This window comes from Pantherophis guttatus, chromosome 8 (genome assembly GCF_059756535.1).
Source record: "Pantherophis guttatus breed Tessera chromosome 8, ASM5975653v1, whole genome shotgun sequence".
In the NCBI taxonomy this organism is placed as follows: Eukaryota; Metazoa; Chordata; class Lepidosauria; order Squamata; family Colubridae; genus Pantherophis; species Pantherophis guttatus.
In genome coordinates this window covers 32,070,551-32,084,148 of record NC_142070.1, presented here as the reverse complement: position 1 = coordinate 32,084,148, position 13,598 = coordinate 32,070,551, and the positions used below count along the sequence as shown (strand labels likewise).

At 36.6% G+C, this 13,598-nt stretch overlaps 2 protein-coding genes across 4 annotated transcripts in view; one reads left to right on the top strand and one right to left on the bottom strand.

The window, feature by feature from the left end:
• Nucleotides 1–2,213: 2,213 nt before the first annotated feature.
• Nucleotides 2,214–10,820, bottom strand: NDUFC1 (NADH:ubiquinone oxidoreductase subunit C1). 3 transcript variants are annotated; one of them, XM_087874573.1, is made up of 4 exons: nucleotides 10,675–10,820; nucleotides 9,635–9,738; nucleotides 8,713–8,797; nucleotides 2,214–6,933 (listed from the first exon to the last, which is right to left on the bottom strand). In XM_087874573.1, the coding sequence occupies exons 1-3, from the start codon at nucleotides 10,733–10,735 to the stop codon at nucleotides 8,732–8,734; spliced, it is 231 nt and encodes a 76-aa protein (XP_087730699.1). In that variant the 5' UTR covers nucleotides 10,736–10,820; the 3' UTR covers nucleotides 2,214–6,933; nucleotides 8,713–8,731. The 3 variants fall into 3 exon arrangements, with proteins under 3 accessions (XP_087730699.1, XP_034257330.1, XP_087730700.1); XM_034401439.2 differs by having other exon boundaries at nucleotides 2,214–2,670; XM_087874574.1 differs by having other exon boundaries at nucleotides 2,486–6,167.
• A 1,827-nt stretch (nucleotides 10,821–12,647) lies between these two features.
• NAA15 (N-alpha-acetyltransferase 15, NatA auxiliary subunit) overlaps nucleotides 12,648–13,598 on the top strand; it is a 42,737-nt gene continuing 41,786 nt past the window's right edge. The window contains exon 1 of the mRNA XM_034442970.3: nucleotides 12,648–13,127. Coding sequence (XP_034298861.2) covers nucleotides 13,074–13,127 — 54 coding nt within the window. The 5' untranslated portion in view covers nucleotides 12,648–13,073. The remainder of the gene's footprint in view (nucleotides 13,128–13,598) is intronic.

Below are 13,598 nucleotides of genomic sequence, written 5' to 3'. Positions count from 1 at the left end.
TTTGATACTGTAATTGAAATAGTTTCCAACTATTTTCTTTTCAGTTCTGTTTTACTAAAACATAATAAAACATTTATCTCTAGATATGACTGTTGAATTGTCTGCATTTTTAAGAGAACCTAATTAAGTAAAATTGAAAGTGACTTCACTTCGGTTGTTCAAGACTAAAAAGTGGTTGATGTACAGGCAATATGCAAATTTTCAGATTCATAAAGTAGTTAAGATTTTTAAGCTATTGATGAGAAAACTTGATTCTCCAACTATTCCTGGACTATAAATCCCATCATCCCTGACCACCAGCCCATTCTTGTTTATGCTTATTGATAAGAGATTGCCCATATAGGTTTGCAAAAGCAAAGGGATCAATCCTGAAATAAAAATAGGGAGAACACTGTTTAAATTGCAAACAAATAGAATGCAGAATTTAGGCATTTCACCATTTGGATCAGCAGAAACTAAAAATGCCGTAAAATATAATTTCAACACAGAGATAGGAAAGAATATCTGTGATTAGCTATCAATAAATTGGTAGTCCAGGTGACCCCAAAACCATGTAGGTTCTCTTTCTTCCAGTCCCAGATTGAGAGGGACTAAAGTACTTTGGGACACGGTGGCTCAGTGGCTAAGATGCTGAGCTTGTTGATCGAAAGGTCAGCAGTTCGAATCCCTAGTGCCACATAACGAGGTGAGCTCCCGTTACTTGTCCCAGCTTCTGCCAACCTAGCAGCTCGAAAACATGTAAAAAATGCAAGTAGAAAAATAGGAGCCACCTTTGGTGGGAAGGTAACAGCGTTCCGTGCGCCTTTGGGGTTTAGTCATGCCGGCCACATGATCACAGAGACGTCTTTGGACAGCTCTGGCTCTTCGCTTTGAAACGGAGATGAGCACCGCCACTAGAGTCGGGAACAACTAGCATATACGTGTGAGGGGAACCTTTACCTTAAAGTAATTTAGCAGTACTAGAAACCTGGATCTAAGGACCTATAGTAAATCTTGAAATAGCTTTAATCCTCCCACAAATGATTAATGTAATATAATGTATAATGTAATATAATCTTGTTTAAAATTTATTAATTCTAAAGAAACATCAAATCTGTATTTCAGTATAATTTAAGATTACTGAACTTACCTAGACTTTTAAGATCTGCCCATTTCAATACCCAGCTATGTTTTGCCATGCACTAAAAACTTGAGGAAAGCAGAAGTGTATATCTAAAACAGGCATTTTAAAACCTTTTCATGTTAATTAAAAAAAATAATCCTGAAACCAGTTTGAAAAAAAACTGCTCTAAAATTTATAGCAATTCACTAACAATGCCAAGAGGCCTCAGCAAATGGCAAGATGACCCTGGCTGGTTTTTAAAGCTATGAAGAGCCCACCTTAATTAATACTTCGAAGGAGATTCACCTGAGAATTATTAGAGAATTCTAATAATTCAATAATTAGAATTATATATTCTAGTATAAAATGCTTTACAGAAGACAGCAAGAAGCGTTTCATGAAACACCTCTGCTTCGCAAACTACATTGGTTAACAGTTTGCTTCCAGGGTTAATTATTCAAGGTGCTTGTTGCTACTTATACATAGCTACAGTAAATGAACAAACCCACCTGCTCTTCTAGTCCTGTTTCTCTGCCTCCAGACTATCTCCCCCCCCCTTTTTTTTTGTCAAGCTAAGTGTTTTCCAACTTCAGCTGCTACAAACACCACTTCATTTTGTTATAGATAAATGTCTCCACTCCAGCTGACTACTGTGCACTGTGGCAAGAAACTCCCTATCTTCCAGCCACAAGTTGCTGCCCTCTTTCAACCTTCTGGTCACCTGCAGAAAAGAACCCACTCCTAGTGGCTGGTGTAACAATGGATGTTTTTAAACAAGCCCACCAATGGATACTGATGATGGGCCGTTAGAAAGGAAAGCAGTGAATCTGAAGAATTCTTCAGTTTTCTCTTTTAGCCCAAGTGATGCAAAGAATGATAAAACAGTTTTGTTCTTTTGTGAGGGCATCTAATCTCAAAGCCGGGTAATCCATCAGTGAGAGTCTGTGATAACCAGTATGCACATAACATCTGGCTAGCAACATTACCAGAATGGAAGAACAGATTGAAATTTGAACAGGAACTTTATAAGCAAGTTTCCTTTCCAACCAGTTTCACATGGCTTCCGACAAGAAACTTAAAGCTTCTTAAGGAAACAACTATCAGGCTGAAGTATGGCTCCATTCTTAATCTTTATTACTTATTTATTTCATATAGCAATACAGACAAATGAGGTTTCCAACAGATACATCTGCATTGAGAAATAGGTATTTTACTGCTTTTAAATACCTCCCCAATATACAGGCAAAAGTAAACAAATAACATCAATGTTTACTGTATATTACCATATTTATAATTGCATCCCATTGAGCATTTTATCTCTCAAAACAATAAATGTTCAGCAGAATAATTTTGTTCAGATAAAGGACAGATTGGCAAGCAAAATTAATGTTCAGTACTATTTATTAGATGGGTGATTACAAAGTGAAATAACAAACAAGTGCCTTTAAGTTTGCCTTTTATAGGATGCATTCAAAAAGAGTTATTTCTTAGCATTGGAGTAGTCTGATTGAAGAAATCTCACTATTGGATTGACTTTGGAAGGACATTTATTTTTTCTTTCTTTAATTCTGAAAATGCAAAAGTACAGAGAAAAAATTCAAACCAATTTTCTAGTATAGGAATAAAGATGATAACCCAACAAACCAATAAGCTGAATGGATGAGACACTGCTATATTCAGCTATATACTGAGAAGTCCCACTGAACTCATCAGGCATTGTTTCAATTCCAAAACTGCCATTTCGAGCCCTGAACTATAGTGTGTTTTCATAAACAACAACAAAAATTCTACAAAATTTCTGGAATGTCTCTGAATGTGATCAGAAGGAAATTATATGCTGATCTGATAATGTGTTCATTTATGTGTTCCATTCTTTTATAACCCTGCTGCTTTAGTTGCTAAAAAATCCTCCATACATCTCTACACCTTTAGATCTCACACAACAGCAATACTTTTGAAGCACAGAGCCTTGGAGTAAGAAGGCCTTCAGCACACTAATGAGAAGTAGTCATTGGTTTTTTTAAAAATTATGCCCATTTAGATTTGCTCAGACTCAAGAGAGAGACAAAAGCACTGAACTCTGGACAGATGGTTTCTTTACCTCTCCCTCTAATGATGGAGGATATGTTTGATTTTGCAAAAAAAACATATATAGGTGTGCTATGCGAATGCTTCCTATATTGTGTTCTATTGCTATCTCTATGTTATTACTATGACAATTATGACTTATTATTACTAAGACAATTACTATGTTTTACACTATTACTATTCATTCTGAACTTGAAGTGAGGGTATTCCATGCTCAGAGAGCATTAGTATTACTATTCAATCAATCAAATTGATTTCGGTCTTAGACTAGCATGTTACTAATAACATAATTATGCTAAAATAGAAATAAAAATAGATTCAAAATGATAGAATAAAAAGTGAAGATAAAATTAATGTAAAATTACAAAGTAGAGATATTAAAACACAAATGAATCCTATAAAATTACAATTATTTTTTTTGAAGAACAATCTAGCACAAGATTAGAAAGTGGAAGAACATGAGTTCCAGTCCTGCCTTAGCCATGAAAGTCAGCTGAGTGACCTTGGACCAATCACTCTCTCTCAGCCCAACTCATATTATAGGATTATTGTGGGCAAAATAAGAGGAGAAAGGTATGTTGGATATATAAATAAATACTATAAACTAAGACAATTATAAAAGGTAATGAATACTAGAATTTATAAAATACTATCAGAATGTAAGGCAATGCTAACATATCTTAAGTCTAATACTTGCTGAAGCCTTGTTAGGGTTTATTTGAATTAAAACCATAACATAATTTTATATAATTATAACAAAAAATAAAAATGTGTTGATGTTTAAAAGGAGAAAGAGGGGAAGGGGAAGAAGGAAATAGGGGAGGAAAGAAAAAACATATTATGCAGAATAATTCCTCCTAAAGAGGCTCTGGAGGCTGGGGACAGTAAAAAAAGTCACTTCCTGTCCAACCGGAAGTTGGGAAATGGGCCGTTTCTGGCGTCCGGAGGGCCTCTGAGGGGGTGGGGAAGGCTGTTTTTCCCTCCCTAGACTCAGAGAGGATCTGGACCCAGGTGAGAAAGAAAAATGGGCCTATAGGGCCATTGCGTGCCAGGAGTGGGAGGTTGCATGCACAGGGACGGGGTGCATAGAATTATGGGTGGGGCACATGCGCACATGAAGCTCTCCAGGCCCCCCCTCCTGGCATGCAATGGCAAAAAGGTTAGCCATCACTGCCCTATATAATTCCAAACAAGTTGCCGTCTAATGTCTTCTTAAAAATCTCCAGGGATAAGCACCCACAACCTCTGAAGGCAAGTTATTCCACTGATAGTTTTCACTGTCAGGAAATTTCTCCTCAGTTCTAGGTTGGATCTCCCTTTGATAAGTTTCCATCCATTGCTCTAGAATGGGTTATCTCCTTCTTTGTGACAGCCTCTCAAACTGTTACTCAAATACTGACCTTTTTATTTAGAGCAGGGGTGTCAAACTCGTGTTGTCATGGCAGTGTCACATGACATATCGGGACTTTTTTCCCCTTTGCTAAACTGGGCGTGGGAGTGACCAGCACATGACGCATCCGGCCCGTGGGCTTGGGGTTTGACAGCCCTGATTTAGAGGCTAAATTTGGTGCTTCTATGAGCTGCTAGACAGAAAAACAATTCCTAGACAATTCCCACCTTTCTCTAGGCATCCTTGCAAAGAAGCTGAAACTTGTTTTTCCTCAACATTGAGAAAGCAACTTGTGTATATAAACAGAGGCCAAACCCTTAAGCACCGATGATGTTACCTAGATTAATAATAAAACATCTACAAGGAAACAACCAAACTCAGGGAGCACCAAGGACCCCCCAGTTCAACCCTGAACTACAAATATTCTTTTAGAATTACTATGTATTTTAGAGCAGGGTTTTTCAAAATGATTTCCTAGGATTCCACAAGAATCCCAACTTGAATGGATTCTGTCCCTCCTTCATTCTAGTGACTAATTTTCTATCACCTTACCATCGCCTCTTGATCAGGGGTTCCAGAATTTTTTTAGCTGAAATGGAAGTGAATAAAAAAAAAAACTAATAGTTTACAATGGAACATTTTTAAAAAGTAACTGAAGATTTCTTTGGGCAAAGAAGAAACATCTACTGTTTCTTCTGCCTCTTTGCACAATCTGCAGTTTGAATCAGTTGATTCTTTTATGTTGTGACCTTCATTGCATTAGTTCAAGTAGCAGCCAAAATTCAACAGCGAAAATTAAGCCTTTTTTAAAATGTTTCACTTGTAACCCATTGCTAGGTTTTATCTTTATCAACTTTCCACTTGATCGTTTGTAGAAATTGACTGTATAATGCTATTTCATGATGGCATTTTGTTCTTGTTTTTATTACATTATTTTGATAGCCATGTTTTCTTTCCAGCCCATTCAGTAAGTTCCAATTTTTAACTTGCATTAATGCTTGTTCTTGGCTGTCTTTTATGTAATCAGTCAGTGCATGCTTTTCTTTGACAGTTTGTTTGGAGGTATAATTTATCATTATGGAAATGAGTAGTCATTAGTTTTCTGGGTTTCAGCTTGTGTTCAATTAATCATTCCAACAGTATATCGTATCACAGGTATGCCACAGATATTGATGGCTTTCACAGTATTTCCACCATTTTTGCCTTTAGCACTTTTCTGATTCTTTGGATGTGATTTACCAATCACATTTTTAACTTGCCATATTTGATGTTATCCGATGATAAAAATGCCCAGATACGTATAGGCTTCATTCTGATAACTTCTGATGGCAATGGTTCTGATCCATTCAAAATTTCAATTCCATTACAGCAATTTTATTCAAATGTATTTTTACTGCAGCATATTACTCTAGCTCAAATTTCATTGCCATATCTGTATTAGAAATTCTTACCATATTTGTCAATTGTTGTATTTCAATTTCTAATTTTCTGTAAAGCATCAGATCGCCCATATAAAGCAAATGTGACATTTTATTAGCATTTTTGCTGTTTGGTTGCCAAGATTCGTTTTCTTCAAAGTCACTGGAACTAGAATCATAGCAATGACAAATAATAAGAGTGATGTCACTTTAGAAGATGACTCTCCTAATGTTGACAACACCATATTTTTATTTCCAACAACCATTTCAGTCTTCCACTGCTTATTTTTTCTATAGATATATATATATTTCCAATTTATATTTTTGACACATTATTATTATGGTTCATCACAGTCAGCACATGTTCAAATTGGACTTGGCATTTTTATTCGCCTACAAAGTCCTTCCCAAGGACCTGGGATAGGCAGATGTTATTATGGTGGGTTACAGTCAGCCAGATGATTAGGCTAGATTTCACATTTATTCATGTATCAAGTTCCAAGGATCTGAGATAGACAGATGTTGTTTATGGTGTTAACAGTATCATCTCAGGATGTAAATTATTCTAAGTTGCTTTTTGCAATTGACTGGTAATGATTTTGTCAATAATTTTGTAATGATAATATATTTTACCCTGCCCTTTTATACATAACTCATAGCTTCTTTTCCCCATTTCAACAACCCAGTGAAGTGGATTAAGGTGTGAAACAGCGACTGGCCAAAGTCACCCAGCTGACATATAGCAATTTTCTATGATAAAACTTTTGCATAATCTGAATGTTTTATAACCTTTGCAAGAGGTCAAATGGAAAAAATATTTCAGTTACTTTCCATATTAGTCAGTGTTTTATTTCAGGAAGCTTAATATTAATTAGGAATAAATCCAGCTTTGATAATTTCACTGCAGACTATGTCTCAGCTATGTTATCTTCAATCTAGAAAAAATATTTTTTAAAATATTAATAATGCCACAATACAGTAGGCTCAGTCATATCCATCTATACAGTTTACTTATAAAGAAATGATAGTCTCAAAGATTTTGAATTAAATTATAGAATAATTATCTAGCTCTTGAAAAATCTTTGTAAATTTTCTATGTTGTGACAAAACAGTATACATTTTATAATTACAATTACTACTGTTAATCAGACAGACCATAATGTTAACTGAGTAACGTTGAATTAGAAATTAGTGTATTACCCTGTTTCCCCCAAAATAAGACATCCCCTGATAATAAGCCCAATCGGACTTTTGAGCGCATAGCAATAAGGCCAAGCGCTTATTTCAGGGTTCAAAAAAATATAAGACAGGGTCTTATTTTCAGAGAAACACCATATATGTGTATGTCCATATGTGTGCACATATGCAACTTCAGTTTTTTTACTCCTAGCAACTGTCTGGATTAATCCCTGAAGTTCTCTTGTCAAGATTTCAGTTGTTTACAATTGCCTACTTCCAGGGCCGAGAGTGAGAGTAACTGCCCAAGCTCATCCAGCTGGCTTGGTACCCAACACAGGATTAGAACCAACACTTTCCTGGTTTCAAACCTGGTGCCTTAAACACTAAACCAAACTGGTTATAGTGTAAGCTGAAATTACTCCAATCTAAAATCAGGAAGTTAATAGGAAAATAATGAGCCAATTATTCCTAGAATGGGTATATTATAGCAACAGGGTTTAATATTAAATGGGCCAGTGCTTTCAAAGTCTGCTACTATTTACAATGTTGGGTATCAGCATTCTTTAGAGAAACTATGCTAAATTAATGCGAAGCAATTTTTAGTACAAATAACTATGTGTACAAAAACTTGTGAAAACACTGTTATGAAAGCTGGCATTTGTAAAGTTCCACATTTAAGTCTAGTTGCTGTTATGGCTGTTCTCTCTTATGATTTTAGAAAATGTTGTTCAAGAAAATCAGTAGATGATGATCTAAACCAAAGCCAAGAACAAACTTTACTATCATTACTTAACAATTACTAATGTTGAGAAATCTACTTTCCCTTCTCCCCTTTCTCTTCTGCCGTTTATAATGGGAAATGGGAATTCTGAATGCTAACCAAAAATATACATAAAGACTGAGTTCAGATATAAGGGAGCTTACTCTTTATGAATATGAGCCAGCTTCTCTCCACTATAGATTTCTGAGTTCCTCAAAAATATCTGGCACAGTCTTTAGTTAATCAAAATTTTATTATATCAAATCTAAAACTATACCCAGACTCAATCACTATTGGTTGCAACAAGCCCATTTCATGATTTGAAGTTGGAGTTTTTCAATTATTAGTATTTAAAGTTAACCATTGTTCATATTCGAACACAGTGCTAATCGTGGTAATGCTAAAGTGGAAGTGAAAACACCATAGCTGTATTTCAATAATGTACTAAGTTTCCATAGCAGTTTAATAAATATGCATGCATTGCCATCTTCACCCTCTTATGTTTCTCCTTGAGCAGTGACAGAGTGAAGCAATTGCATTTTCAGTGTACAAGACTCAAAATTTGAAAACCAAGTGGACTAAAGAAGAATGAAGTGAAGTCTATCATACCAATATGGGGTATAGAACACTGAATTTCTTAGGGGCCTATATTTTGGCGATGGAAAAAGCTATAGAAAGCAACACAAGAGTTAAGAAGTATTTTTAAAATTTACAAGATGGAAAAAAATCAAACCATAAAAAGAGTAAAGATATAGAGGTTTAATTAAATACCTACCATAACAATCAGATTGGCATTAAGAATCTTGTTCTTTTTTTCTCCTTTCATATTCTGCCACTTCATAATCATGGTGTCTGATAAGCTAAAAGATAATCATAGATAAATATATCAAACATACAAGGTTAGCATGTTCTTATGAACTTCTATTATTTCATTATAGTGGCATGACTACAACTTATACATTTAAAATACATTTATTTTACTTAGAATATTAGAGTTTCTATATTGTGAAAATGATAGAATTCAAATGATAATTTCAATATCCTTTAAGAGTCTACATTAGTTGCAAATTATTCAAACTTGCCAATTTCCAGTCTGGGGCTACATTTATACACCATGTTAACCCATAACAAGTTTGCACTAAGCCAAAACGAAGAATATTATGCATAAACCAATAGTGTTCCCAGCTATTCCCAAAATAGTGACCAAAATAATCTTTGGAAACAATTCTAACAGTAGCTTCCTGTTTGGAAAGGTAATTTATTCATTTCTCTATTTTAAAAGAGAACTAGATAACATGTTTCCAACCTATACGCGTAATGCTTTTAAGAGAGAGAAAGCCTAGGGAAGGTTATCAGCTTCAATCTTATCCAAGATATGTGCTATATTCTGACATCACAGTCAATTGGGTACATAATGGTTAGTGTGCCACAAGTACAACTAAAGTCCAGTTCCACCATTCTATGCAAGCTAGGACATCTAATCTAGAACCGATATACTGTTTTCTATTGGTGACATTCCACCAATTAGGAAATACATGTCATATAGCTCCTTGAGGTACATTCATGTTCATATATAAGGACAACTATGGAAAATGATCCATATAAGTGGTCAATTGATTAAAACTCAGGAAAAAATGTAAAAAATCACTAATTAAAAGTTACTTTGCAAATATTAATTTCATACATATTATTCTTACCATAACCCATAATAGAACAGTTGAAGAAAGACTCAGGCCAACTCTTATCCAGTTAGGATTGTTTGAATCTTCCCTTCCTATTTGGAATACTGAACGAGACAATGCTAAAATAAAAAAGTTTCAAAATACATTAGTTCTGAAATGAATGCAAAATAGTTTTGGAAAATAATTCTTCAGTTATGGATTACGCACATTTTTCCCAATTAAACCCAAAAACAATTAAGTCACATTATGACGATTTATTATTTGAGCCACAAATTACATTATTTGTGTCACAGGTTATATTTTCATAAGACAGACAAGATAGAAATAGGAAACAATTTTAGCTGAAGTGTCATAGTTGTGAATAAGTATGCAGTTATTAGATGAAATTGGAATTTTGTAAAGATTAATTCTTTTCATATACTGCACGGTTAGTTATATCAGAAGAAAAGTATAATAGTTTATTGTAAAACACAACATTTAAGCAGAATATAACAAACGGGAAGAAGTAATGGTGTTTTAAATTTAAAATAATTTGTTTTTAAACAAATCTATACCCTATCTTTTTACTCCTTAAAGAAAATGATTTTTTCCCCTACACTCATGTATGATCCCGGGGAGAAAAATATTTAAGGAGGTTCCAATGATAAGACCTTTTCCCTTCCAATCACTGCAGAGCGCTAAAAACAGGTATCTTACACAAAGTAACCCATCAGGCTTTCGATGGAAGAAAAAAAGAGGAATGTAACGACCGTGCAGTAATATGCTCATATGTTCATCACTCTGATAAAGAGATGCCACTGATGCACAAATACACCCAACTCGCTGCCCTAATTTGACCACACGGGGCACCGCAAATCGTTGTATGCACAGAGGGCTCAGCAAGATGGTCAAATAAGACCTGCAAGCTGAAGGTTATACGTTCAGTCTAGGGCGCAATACTCACACATTCACTCAACATGGATCGGGCAACAGAACACTCATGCAAATTGAACGTTTTCCTCTCAATACCCAAGCCCGAAAAGAAAATAAATCCCACCCGAGACCATGCAACTCACGTGGAGTCACCTTCCTTGGAACCTGCAAAAACCACTTCGCAGCCCGCAAGGTCGCCGCCATGTTAACTTTCTTCTCTCGAGAGAAGCAATGAGACAAACGCACCAATCCAAGAGCAAGAGGGGCGGCTGCTAAAAAGATCTAAGGAAAGGATTTGGGGCGTCATCTATCGACAGCTCGGCAAACTCCTCAAGTCAGCCGTAATAGAAGCTCATCCCCACATTGACATTCGTTTTTAATTAGGGTTTGGGTGTTTTGTTTGTTTGATGCTGTGTTCTGCTGTGTTTTTTATTTCGGGAACTAAAATATACACAAAGCTTGTTTTTCAAGCTTTTCTTGAAATCACTGCTGTTGATAGCACTCTCCGTTCTGTTAAATTCTGTTAAAGTGGATTGTTGTAATCGGAATTACTACAAGTGGATTGTAGTAATCAAAAAAATAATATCATGATAAATGTTATTTTAATCTCGTTGTTTTCATAATTAAAAGGTTGCACTTTTAATTTTTTAAAAAAAATAATTAAAAGCATGAAAGTTCAGATAGCTGAAAATGAAATTTTGATAGTAAACATTATTAATTTATTAATTTATTATTTATTTATTTATTATTTGGATTTATATGCCGCCTATCTCCAAAAGGACTCAGGGCACCTCACAACAATAAAACCCACAAAGTTCTATTTTAAAAAAAAACACCCAATAAAACTATAAAAACCATTAAAATATTAATCTATTCAGAACAGAGTATTATAACACTTAAAGGGTTATGTTGTTGTTCAGTCACTAAGTTGCAACCCCATGGACCATAGCATAAAGGACTGTAATCAATGAGTGTTACCTCTGTCCTACGTGTATGTGTGTGTGTATGCACACGCACGTGCACATTTACCTGCAGGTAATCTTTAAAAAGTTGACTTCTGAATATGAAGTTTTCACATCATAAATTTCTGAAAATATTACTGAGTACAGAATAGATATAAAATTGGGCTTACATGCTTTCTAATGAAATAGAAAGGGTCAGTTACAAGATTACAATCCTTGTCAGCATCAAGTGTGTTTCTCAGTTTAAAAAGTGCTGATCATTTTGGAAACCATATACTATTAACTATAGTAATTCTGGGCTCCAATTTCAAACCTGAGGTTTCAGGAATGCTGCCTTACAGCTGGTTTTTCCAGTTTTTTGAGATTAATAATACAAGACTGTTGTAAGAAGTGGTAAAGACTCTGTCGTTATGAAGTTGATTGTATACCTTTATACTGGAGATGAAAAGAAACAGAAAATCTTAGAACGTCAAACTTGTTTTCCTACCCAATTTTTAATTGGAATTTTGTGCTACAGGTTCCAAAGTGACAACTATTGTCTTTTTAAATAACTAACATCCATTTATTTTTTATTTATTTGTCAAGCATATATAACAGGTAAAAGTGTAAACGTAATTTGAATATATGAAAAGAGTAATAGTAAAAAAGATTAGGACAGGGACGGTAGGCACGCTGGTGCTCTTATGCACGCCCCTTACAGACCTACTATAGATACTGTGATAGTGGAGATCTAGGTGTAGCTTTAAATGTAGAACGACATTAAATGCCAGATATTAAAGACATGACAGGCTATTTTCCTTATGCTTTGGGGGGGCTTCATACAGGCATCACGTGGGCGATTGCGAGGAATGGCTGTTTGCTCTGACCATGCACTTAGTTTGAATATTACAGTTTTAAGTTGTAATACTCTTTCTCCAGGACAATTCCAGCAATCTCCATAGCTCCTATGATTTTAGTCCTCCGGTTCGGTTTCCTTTTGTAAGAATGAGTCAAGCCTCATACATGTGTACAGTTCTAAAATCCTGAGGAAATTCAACAGCATTACTCGCACACGCTCATTTTCGCAGTTTCGGAGCTCAGTCAACGCGCAGGCGCAACACTTCCCCAAGACACTGCGAGAGATTTAAGATTGGTCCCATTTCCCGACTTCCCCTGTTGCTGCCATTTAAGTCTGTGGAGAAAAGACAGGAAGAAGGGAGGAGGGGGGGAAAGGGGGGTCATGACGCATGCGCGCAAGTCGTCATGACCCGGCTGGGGAAGCCCACACTGGCGGCCATTTTGGCGGCGCCTCCTCTCTCTGGCCTGCTCAGTTACCACGTGAACCGGCCTCCGCCTGGGGCTTGCTGCGGAGCAGGGGTAACCGGGCACAGGCATCCCGGCGGCAAGGGAAGCCGCACAGAGTTAGAAGGGGAAGTTGCCGTAGCAAACGACGGCAGTGCTGGTGGTAGCGACGCCCTGGCGTGGAGTCCCTCCTGAGAGGCGGCGGTAGGGGTGGTGATCAAGGGAGCAGGTTCACCGGCCCGGTCGTAGCAAGAAGGGCGGAGGCGGCGGCGGCGGCGGCGACAGCAATAGCAGGGACAATGCCGTCAGTGAGCCTCCCGCCGAAGGAAAACGCGCTCTTCAAGCGCATCCTGGTGAGTGAAAGAAGCCCTCGTCTAAGCCTGCCTACCTACCCGCCAGACGGAGTTTTTCCATGAAACTGGGGCCCCAAGGGATGCTTATCAGCAACTCCCGGGTCAGAAACAATGTCTCCCGTTTTCGTTTGGTTTGAGCTCTGCTGACAAATGCAACTTGGACTTTTAAAGGATCTCCCGGCCATGTCAGCGTTTCTTGTTCCAGAACTGCCCGTAGAATGTGTTGGCCATGCTTTACTTCATCACGCCCCGGGGCCAGCTTAGAAGGGATTTGGTTGCTGAGAATGGCTATTCTCTGGTTTTAGAAGCAAGTAATAGACAAGCCTTTGGTGGGCAAAACAATAGGAAGGACAGAGCAAAAAAAAAACAAGCAAAAACCGTTTGTTCAATGAGAGGCAGATTGCAAAAATAAAATCTGGGGTTTTGTGGTTCTTTTATTTAAAAGAGAGAATTAAAAGTCAGACCACTGTT